At 32.9% G+C, this 11,549-nt stretch overlaps 1 protein-coding gene across 1 annotated transcript; it reads left to right on the top strand.

Annotated features, from left to right (window-relative positions):
- The first annotated feature begins 782 nt into the window (after nt 1-782).
- On the top strand, nt 783-10,932 carry LOC106716794. Its single transcript, XM_014510405.2, has 5 exons — nt 783-2,033; nt 4,799-4,900; nt 7,962-8,183; nt 9,285-9,441; nt 10,783-10,932. Exons 1-5 carry the CDS (start codon nt 1,046-1,048, stop codon nt 10,880-10,882), a joined length of 1,569 nt encoding a protein of 522 aa, XP_014365891.2. The 5' UTR covers nt 783-1,045; the 3' UTR covers nt 10,883-10,932.
- Nucleotides 10,933-11,549: the final 617 nt, after the last annotated feature.

Below are 11,549 nucleotides of genomic sequence, written 5' to 3'. Positions count from 1 at the left end.
ATTTAACCGATCACTTTGCCACTATATTTAAACAGGCGCAATATTAATTTTATAAAAACAATTTTTCACGTTTTCTTAAAGTCATACAGTCATCATCTTAATCAAATATCCTTTTTTGTTCATTTCAAAGTTTTAGTACCTTACCTTCCTTGATTACTTCCTTAACTATACTTGATCATACAATAATAAATAAACTTCCTAAATAATTGCTGTCAATAAAAACAATTTTTTTCAATATGATAAATTTAAAATTTAGGACAACTACTATTAATATTACATTGTTATCAAACCTCATTGTCTGTCCAAAATAAAATGACTAAGAATGCATCAGATTTACTACTTTTATTTGGTTTATTTAGAATATGTTGTAAAATTTTAAATGATGGAAAAAGGTGTACTTTAAAATTTGAGTTTCAAAGGACACAGGGTGCGTATATGTTAAGTTTGTTAGAAATGTCAACCATTAAGTTGGCATCTTTATCCGTTAGATGATAGAATAGGATACAGATCAATAACCTCATTTAATCATACGCGGTTGTGTCGATTGGCAGACTGCTTAAACGCTTAATTTATAACCTGTAGAAAAATAAAAACCGAGCGTTCACCCTAGTGATAAAAAGATATTTATACAGCACTCGTCACTAAATTTGTACAGTTGTTTAATTTATTTATTCATTTAGTGAGGCAGTGTAGACAGGAAAGAGCGTCGGATTATGTGTAACTCTAGGTGCTCAGATAAAATTACCCATTTATTAAAAGTGTTGTTGACAGTTGTTGTGAGACCTCTGTTATCGTGTACGAGATGCGAGCGCCTCGTGCGTTCGCCGACAACGCGCGCTCTGCTATCGCTCTGCATTTTACAACCTGATATTTACATCCCTGGTTTTTGGAAACGACACTTGGAAAGCATCGGATTAAGCGCGTAGCAGTCACGATCCAACGCCGGCGGCGGTCGCGAACCATTGCTCTCGGTCTGTGTGTATTTCAAATATAGTACCGTGTCGATCACTTTTACTGACTCTCACTTTTATCGCTGTGTTATAATATGAGTGCCAGCACTGAAAACATCAACAGCTCCGTCGATTTCACTAAATCGAATATACATCTAACCGGTGATCGACATGAGACGACATGGAGAGAAAAATCGAAACGTATGTTGAAGGACATCAAGTACTGTATTCGAGAAACAACAGTCGAGCCGTGTTTGTTTACATTTATGTTATGCACGGCTCTGTCATCGTTGGCCGTGCAAAACATGCACTTGGAAAAGTCATGTAGAGTAAATTTTCAGTATAGCGACGATATATGTGATCGGATCAGGGATCGAAATACAACCGGTCTTGAAAAAGAATTAAATAATGTTCAATCCTTAGTAGCGAAGGTTGTGGCGTGGAAGTTCCCTCTACAAACTGCGATACCGGCTGTGATGGTGTTGTTTATTGGAGCATGGAGTGATAAGACTAAGAAAAGAAAGATATTTATACTATTTCCCTTTATCGGAGAGATCGTTGCGAATATTGGGCTTTTACTTGCTACGTATTATTTCAAGGAGTTGTCGCTGACGGCCACTGCGTTGATCGAGGCTTTACCCGCCGCATTTACCGGAAGTTACATCATTATATTCATGGGAATGTACAGTTTCATGGCTGACAGAACGACCATAGAAGAAAGGACATTTCGGTTGGGTGTCGTTACGATTTGTGTGAGCTTAGGGACTCCAACGGGAACTGCATTAAGTGGTATATTACTAAGAATTTTAGGTTATTACGGTATGTTTTCGTTGTTGTTAGTACTCCATACATTTTCTTTTTTGTACGGTGTATTCAGACTCGAAGATATATTACCTCCAGATGACAAATGTGCAATTCCAAGTGACATGAACGATAAAAACAAACTTAAGAAAATATTCAAGGAAGTATTTATGCTTGTAGCTGACACTGTGCTAGTGGCAGTACGGCCTCGGGCGTTCGGTATGAGAACGCAAATAATTTCAGTTATAGTTCTTTATATTCTTATGGTGGGACCACTATATGGTAAGATTAATAATTTTTACAATCGATTTACTCTTTAATTATATTTATTTTATGTGATTTTAACTTGGAGTTAGTAGGTTTAATTTTTAACTTAAATTTTGCCTATAAACAATTTAGGCTATGTGGTGGAAGTTAGTGCTTTAGAAATTTTATTAAATAACTTTGATAATATGTTTGGAAACTAAATAAGTAAAGTATTCTATCATATGAAAATACAAATTCATATTGGAGATAAAAATATGTAGAAATTTTATAATCACTGTTATTTTAACGGTGTTGATGTTAATGGGTTTTGGGAGGTATAAATTAACTAATATATATTTCTTATGTTAATAGAGTTTAATGATATTCAAAGATTTTCTACTGAACTAAATTTGGGACCGATTTAAAAGTCAAATACAACATATATTCTATTTCTAAATATAGAAACAAAGTCAGATAAGCTATAATACTAATTGCTAACAAATATTGTTTCAAATCTTAAATAACATAATACGCCACAAAATTATATATTATTATAAACTAAATGGAAACGACTACACTCATATTCAAATAATCCAGAGGTGGAACCGACTAGTTTCGAGCCTTTATACAGGGTGTTTGCGGCTGAGATCATTTAGCGGTCTTGGCCCGTTTCTTAGTAAAAAAAACTTGCGAAATACCCCAGTCCCATTCAAGAAGGGATCATGACGGGCACAAGACTAGTCGGTGCCGATACCGGATAAAGTGTGCATAAGTGTAGCCGTTTTTCTTTAGCTTATAATAAGGAAATTGGTTCGCTTTTAAATATAGTTGATCCGATCCAAAATATTTTTTTGCTTTGTTATGTTTATGTGCATGATATTTAATATTGTTAATTAAAGAAATACTAAATTGGGCTAAAATCTCATCGAAAGCTCTAATTGGTGCTATAAAAATTGATTGGTCTGTAAATTAAGCCAAAGATTTAGTAAATATGTATTTAAATATTCTCATTTAAAGGTCATGATTAATTACTTAATCTTTATGTTATGATTGGTAACATTACGAATTTAATTTTAGTATATTCATATATTTAATTTTTCATAGATCAGATATCTTATTGTTGAGATCAAGCTGCTGTTTGCAATTGTACGGCGATCATTTCGATTCAATGCCTAAACTAAGTAAAAGAGTAAATATTAAAATCCATACATGGCACCCAACACAAAATTAACTATTTACTTTATTTGTGAGATAAAAATATGAGATAGTGTAAAATAAGTGTACCTAATATTACATAGTTATGTAAAAGTGTTTTCACCAGAAATATTTTTAGCGTTATGTACACTTTGTCTATGGATAAAGGTTTGGATCGAAATGAAGTAAAAATAAGACCATCGTCTTGACCTACGTTAATTTAGTTGAATGTCTACATTGCGTATACGGTTGCGTAATTACACGGTGTGACTACTTTCGCAGGCGGCCTTGAGAAACGCATTGGTTTAGCTATGCAGAATAACTATGTGCCTAATGACATAATCTCTCGCGTTATACTTGTAGTTGTCGACGAATGCGATTTTTTGTAGGCAACGCATATGCAACCTTTTTACGTATAGCAGATGTCAATGGGCGGCGGTCACTTCGCTATATTAGCGATTTTCAGTAGTTATTTTGCGGATTAATATTCACAATTTGTTTTAAATTGTTTAATTAATATTATTATTTACAACGTTTAGGAGTAAACGATAGAAAAATTTATCAGGATTTTGAAAAGAAATCTGTAATCTTTGACTGACAACGGGAGCATTTATTATTAATTCCATTATTTCTTGAGACGAGCTATTGAATCAAATATGAAGTAAATTTGTTTCTGAATTAAGTTTAAGAAACAAGTAGGTCTTTCTTATTAGCCGAAGGAATGTAAAATTCAAAGAACTGGTTTTTATGGACATAAGTGTCTCGGCGGGTGCGAGTTAAACGTTTGTTTACTTATTAATTACTACGGAGTACGTAAACCGCACCCAAGGTGCCGTCTCTACTTGTAGGGTCTCTTATCAAAACATAAACGAATTCCACACTCTCAATATGGACATACGAATATGGCTTTCTACCGAAATGTAACAAGGTAAACTTGGGGTTTCCGGGGAAAACCTGTTTACGTGTATACTAGGTCTCTGTATTTGTATAATGTCAATTTTACAAAATTGCTTAAATTCTTCATTTAAATTTATATATTCACAATTAAATTTAATTGAAATTAAAATTTTACATTACAATTTTAGTTCGTAAGTCGTTCATAATGGCTAATAATGTCGCATGACAACAATTCCTACTGACATTAAGTTTAAGTTAAGTATGCGCTAGTTTAGTAAGTGTAAGTAAGCAATTCACGATACATTTAAAGTAAAAAGTCGAACTGGTATAAGTCTTTTCAAATATCTTGGCGGCTCAAGGTCATAGGCGGGATTTGCAACTCCCCGCAACGTACTGCGTCCCGCTATACCTCAAATCCTTTGCTGTGCCCCGATTCGCCCGATGTTAAGAGCCGCCACGATATTGAAAAACATTATAGATATAACTCTACAAGTGACATTCTTAACTCTACATCTCTCACAATCATAGTAAATTGACAAAATACGAAACTATTGTTTTTCATCGCCAATATTAATAGTAGATTTTTGAAATCGATATCAGTTGTAGTTGCCTGTTGTGAGATGTTAATGACCTTACTAAGGACAATACTCAACTCAACAAAGAAACTTGTTCATTCGTCATATCTCCATTGTTTTCTTTTTTGTCCTCAGGTGATTCTCAAGTCAGTTATTTATACGCAATACGCAAATTCAACTTCAATGAAGTCGAGTTCAGTATTTACGGCGCCGTCAACACTGTCCTTGGCTTGATAGGTAAGTTCTTGGAAATTTAAATCAGATGTTCATTGCAGATAAAAATTAACAACTGTGAGAATTAAAATGAAAACCATTCAAAAATAACACATTAAAACAGCATTAATATGTGTAATTAATAATTTTGACTAAATTTTAGTTTTAATTTCAACAACAACTACAACATAACTCACGCCCGTAACCCAGAGGAGTAGGCAGAGACTACGGACCTTCATTAGGCGCGGTCCTAACACTCCTCTTTCGCTTCTTCTACATTCATACATCTGTACTATACAACGCATGTACGCCGGTTTCAGTTTTAATTTCGACAAGTTAATCCAAAATGTTTAGCATAACAGTATATACTCGTAAACGTGTAAGGGTATTTTTCTATCCACAATATTCCTTCAATCTGTTTAAACAATATCAGGAAATTGTAAAACAGAAAATCCAGATTGTTTTTCTACTACCTAAGTAACGAAATGTAGAAATATTAACTTATCTTTCTACTTTAATTATCCAACTGAAAGGACAGGAGGGCTTCTGTTTTTCGCGTGTTGTTTCGTGTTTTATATATGTAGGTTTGTATGTATGAAAATTCTGGTATGAACCTAAACGAGTTAACCGTTTTTTATCGAGTGATATTCGATTCATGTTCTTCCTCTTTATCATAAGGGTGCAATCGGTCGTATTATTTCATCAACAATAGTTTTTAATTATAATATTATAATCGCAATAACTAAAAGCCACAACCCATTGTTAAAATTACATTTCATTCAACAAAACAACATCGACAAAGGGAAGATAACAGCTATCTCAATTACAGGTGCAAACTCAGTACGTTAATTTAACAATAACAATTACGTTTACACATACAAGTACATTTATCATTTAAAAACAAAGCTAGTAAACATCTCCTGATATTAAAAGTAAGACCAATATAACAACAATTAAAACAAAACAACATCAACAAACAACAAAATTACACGTATTCAAAATAATTATGCAAATATTTCACAAATATTGCGTTTACGTTAGGAATAATATTTTGTACTTATTTTCTTAGTATCATAGCAAAAGTTTTCACTGCCGAAATATAAACATTATGATTCTGTATTGATGTTACGACAAACACATTTTTGTTCTATCAAATCAAGCAGCATCTGAAAACTTATTACACATTACTCAATGCATCGCATTTAGTTTGATTTAATGATGAGCGCAGTGTTATCTAAAAATTTTGTTTACTTATACATATGACCTCTCACAATCTACGGCGCATAACTGCGAAACCGCCTATACACTTGCCTATAACATCTTGTTTTAACCTAGGTCAAGGTTTTTGATATCTCGGCGCATATCAAACATGTTGCAAGAGCGATTTCGTATAAAGTGTTTGAACATGTATACATACTTCAATAATCTGTAACAATTTCAATTTATACTTTACTAACTGCCACATTAAGATTTGGAAAGTGTTCACTATCGTATCCCTGAGTTATCAGAAAGCCGGTGACAGCATAGTCTATATTTCCGTAATAATGCGAAGCCGCAGAGTTCTTCCTCCAGGAGAGGAAAGTGTTAAGTAAAGTGCTGAAGGTTCCGTTGTATTCTTCGAAGGAGATCCCGGAATCGTCTTCTATTGCACTTATGGTGCTCACTTCAAACCCTGTATTCTCGCAGCAGCCAAGGTATCTTGAGTAGATTCCCCTCCGAAACCCAAAAGAGGGAGGTCCTTAGTGAAGATTAAGTATGAGAAACGTAAACTAATTGACTGAGTAATTAACTATTAAATTACTCTGATTCCGGCGAAAATTTAAAAAAATTAAAGTATGTATACATTTATTCTCATAACAAAACATCAAGAATTCTTTTGTTTAGATTTATTAAGAATGCTTTATAGTCTCTGACCATAAAATACTGATAAAAAATATGCATTTCACTGATAAATTATTTCTACACCCGGTAACGCTTTGTTCACGAACTTGTATTAGTTTATTTTTTTAGTACAGTTCCAACTATACTTATGTTAATTTATCATATAAGTTTTGCATTTTCTTCCGAGATTATATGTCAATTTTGTAGGAATGATTCCTCTGTATATTTGCACAAATATATTTTTCATATCATGAAGGTAACTTCTGCAAATCGTATAGAAAATTTATTTGTTTTCAAAATGCAATTATCTTTATCGTTATTCATATTTATCTCATGCGTGTTGTTTAACCATTTACGCAATACATTGTTTTATCTTCCTTCATAGTATTTACATAATACGTTTGGCAATCAAAATATTTTTAGTCCATACTTCATTTTAAAAGTTTTCTTATTTTCACTTGACACGGTGATTGTCATCAAATCTTGCAAATTAACCACTTCCCGGTTAATGATTGAGCTGAAATTTTACATACTTGTGTTAATCGCATGACAGTACAATATTATGATGACATGGTGCTGATCTCATAGATCTGGAAAGTGGCTATAGGAACTTCGCAATGAAATGACACATCGAGTTTGGGCTCGTATACATCCTCTTGACGAATAGTTTACTTTTTAATTTTTGATTCTTTTAATTAAGAAGAAATTAATTAAAGCTTTTCAAAGTTTTTTTATTTAATTATTATATAATTGAATCATTAATTATTATTTTCATTTCATTTCAATTAAAGAAAGTAAACTCCAAGACAATTTAACTACTACATACTAATTTCCTCGTGATTGCAATTAGAAAGCTACTAATTATAAAGTAATACGGTTTATATTTACTGTAAAAAAATGTAACAGTAGACAAAACAATTAAACGAACGTTATACTGATAAGAGAATGATATTTTACGGACATCCAAATACTTACAAAGTCAAGACAGACTTAGCGTTTTAGTCAATTTTGACGAGATATGTGTTGTTTAAATCGTCTTCTTTCCTAAAGTGACATAAAGTTAACCATTGATTTCTGCTCTAAAAACTCTTCATATTATCCCTCTCATCCTTGATTCAACTGAGAGAGAAAAAAATGTTTTCTTACGTGTGCTGCGGCAATGGAAATTGACCTTTAAATGTTCACTTGTTTGTTTTTATTACAGGTACATTCTTCTGCATAGCATTTTTAAGCAAAAAATTGGACGTGGAGGACAGTATAATAGGAGTTATGGCTGGTGTGAGCAGGATAGCATCGTGTTTTGTGTTCGCGTTCGCTCCGAATCGACAATGGTATTACTCGGCACCAATATTTAACATATTTAGTCACACTGGTTTGACAGCAGTAAGAGCTATAGCAACAAAAAGTGTGCCTACTGAAGAAATTGGTAAGTATTCTTCCATTTATAATCAACTAGCTGTCGCATGCGACTTCGTCCGCGCGTAATTAAAAAAAACGTAAAAAGTAGCCTATGTGTTCTTCCAGAGATACCTTCAAACAAACATCCATATATCCATCCAACCATCCAAACATTCGCATTTATAACATTAGTAAGATACTTGATATTAGATGACGTCGATAAAGAATTTGAGAAGCAAAAGATTAGCGTAGATTTGAAGCCAGCTGAATCATCGCTCACCTTCCCTTCTTATGTTTAGTACTTCCCAATCTTTTTGTGAGACGACTATTAACCCCGTAAACTTGCCCGTCAGTGACCATTTTTTATAACAAATAAACTAGCGCTCGACTTTAATCCCACTGTAAAAGTTAACAATGTTCCATCTTGAGAGTCATTGAAATTGCAATTCGTAGTATTTGTAGTACTTAATGTTGAAAAAAAATTATTTCAATAAAATTTAATTGGGTAAAGGCTATAATGATAGAGGTTTATCCAAGAGACATGTTTAAGACATCCTTGTAATATTTTTATATCGACTGCTTACTTGCATCGTATTTTTAATCAGCGAAGCCACCGTTCTTCGACAATAAAACGAAACTGTATCGGCATTGTGAACCGAACACTATGTACTTGTACACTATGAAATGCAAACCAAGGCCACATCGAGTGATATAGTGGCAGAACATGTTTCACATTTAGAATGTATTTAACTACGATAGTTTCGATTAATAAATGTAAATAAATGCCAATACGTCTCAAATAGTCGTTTGGAAACTACGATGTGGCAATTTGAATTTATCTGTTATATATTTTTTATATCAAACTAAATTAGCGTCTTAGCGTTTAATAATAATAATCCGTCTTTATTCAGATACTATACAATACATTACATTACGTTACTTTAAAATTTCAATTATTTAAGTTTGTATCTGTTTGTCCGGTGTGGACAAAGGCATCTACCAAATTCATCAATACCTTATTCAAAGTTATTTAGACATACCTCAATTCTAGCAACGAGCTAGCATTTTACAAATTTAAATGATCCATTTCAAATTTCTTTAGGATTTTCTAATAATGGTTTTCTTTCAGCCAAATTAAGCTCATTAATGGGTGTCACGGAGGCGATCGCACCATCTATCTACATGCCTACCTCAAGTTACATTTATATATCAACGATAGAGAGTTTTCCTGGAGCGTTTTACTTGTTCGACGCATCCCTTACCTTGTTTGCTCTGGCCTTGTTCACGTAAGTAATCTGTAATACAATGCGTCTGAGATAGCAATACTTAATTGCTGTTAGTCAAGTGTTATTTACCAAAGAATGACTCACAAACTGTTTTCGTACATATTTCATGTACGTACAATTCCAGGTTAACGCTAAGTACTGTTTACTAGGCTAATAGGTTACGTTAGATAAAGGTTATTTATTCACTTTCTTCACTTCTGAAAGGGAAATTGAGTCACCAAATAACTCTAAATTAAATGCGAAATTGATTCGTTATAATTATTACTGTTAAAATTATGAGAAGATTCTAAGATACCATTTAGAAGTTGTTAAAATAACCTGATACTTTGAAAACCCTCTAAAATTGCCTCTTGTATTGCGCAAATTACAACCTCATTAATTTTGCGGTACTAATTGGTTCTCTGAAGAGTATTATATTGAGTCGAAATTGACTAAGTTTCCAATAACATTTCCCGTTCATTATAACATCAAAATTCCCACACAAATAACTTGTAATAGACGAAAACAGCTGCGTTTTTTATGATTTTTGACGTTAAAACTTTTAACTGCAAAGTATAGGCGCTAACTAAGACATGGTTGGACATTCCACCACCAAACCTGGAGTCTTAGGATCAATTCTCTCATGTCGCATACCAAGAGCCTTCCCGGAACTTAAGTAGGATGAAGTGCCGCTACTCGACCACAGATGGCCATGGACAAGGCACTTGTTACTATGAACTAAATAATCTATAGTGAAAACTGGGTTCAGACGATTCTTATTGACATTAAGACTAATTACAGTGAATACTTATGGGGTTTAAAATTCTAAATAAAGAACTAATAATCAAAATAATCAGTACCTAACCTGTTCTTGTGTTGTGTTCTTCCACACTGTGGTCTACATCTACACCAAATTTCATCGAGATTCTGGAGTTCTAGAGATACCTTGTAACAAAAATTCATCCATCTAAATATTCGCATTTATAATATGAATATAAAAGTCAAAAAAAAATACAAAATGACAATTTGTTCTTTTTTCTAAATTAAAAATTTTTCTTTTTTGTCAATTCCATTAAACCTAAAATGAGTAAAAACTCCTTGAACAGTAGGTAAAGAATGAACTATAGGTAATTCACTTTTACTTGCATGATGCACTCGGACTAGTTACGAGGTAAATGTGCAAATATGCAGCAAACGAGGTTTTAAATTATCTTGCATAAGCCATGCCTTTTGGTGTCAACGGTGAAAGTGGTCTTGAAGTGGTTGCAATAAAAATATAATATCGGAGTTTAAAATAAATTCTTTTTAAGAATAAGAAAGTTGATGTTACCAAGAATGTATCAATGTACGAATTCTTTACAGAGTCATTTACATTTTGGTGAAACGAAGGAATCAAAAGGCAGTGACGGACCCCACGAGAAAGGAGGCGTATGCGAGGACAAATGAAGTTTCAAGATTTTAAAGTTACTGTTATTAATTGATACAAATGTATATATTTTAATGTAAAATGTTTATAAGACTGTTGTTGTTAAAATGTTTAATTAAAAGTTTAATAAGGTTATTCAGATATTGTAGTCGACTTTTATTTTTTGCATATTTAAAGTATAAAATAATTGAGAGAGAAGTAGACAATGACATTCCAAAGCCATGATTTTATACACTGACAATTCATCTGAGCAGAACAAATATCTGGAAATCCCAGAAAAAAAAATATAATTAGGATATTCTGACGCTCGCTTCTATTATTATTTAATAAGAATTAAAAAAACGTATTCAATACGTGAATGTTGTGTTAAGCTGTTCATGGAGGTGACATTTTAAATTAAAGTCGGTTTCCATTACCGATAAAACTGCTCATAAACTTATCATCATTCCTCTGAATTCACACATTTTCTACAGGCGTTTTGAGTGTGGAAACCCATGTTAATATGTAAATTTTAACACCTTAATATTTTAAATGCCGTAAGATACCTCATGGGTGGCGCCACTCCGGCGCGACGACGGCTGATAAAACTAAAAATTTACTGGCATAAATGCAATTGTTTTATATTCAACTTGTTTATTCAGCAAGTTTCTTAGACATTAAATCATTAACCTTGGGTTTCCAAGACCAAAATCTCTGTTTACTG

Source organism: Papilio machaon, chromosome 16 (genome assembly GCF_912999745.1).
Source record: "Papilio machaon chromosome 16, ilPapMach1.1, whole genome shotgun sequence".
Classification (NCBI taxonomy): domain Eukaryota; kingdom Metazoa; phylum Arthropoda; class Insecta; order Lepidoptera; family Papilionidae; genus Papilio; species Papilio machaon.
This window is presented reverse-complemented; position numbering and strand designations above follow the sequence as displayed.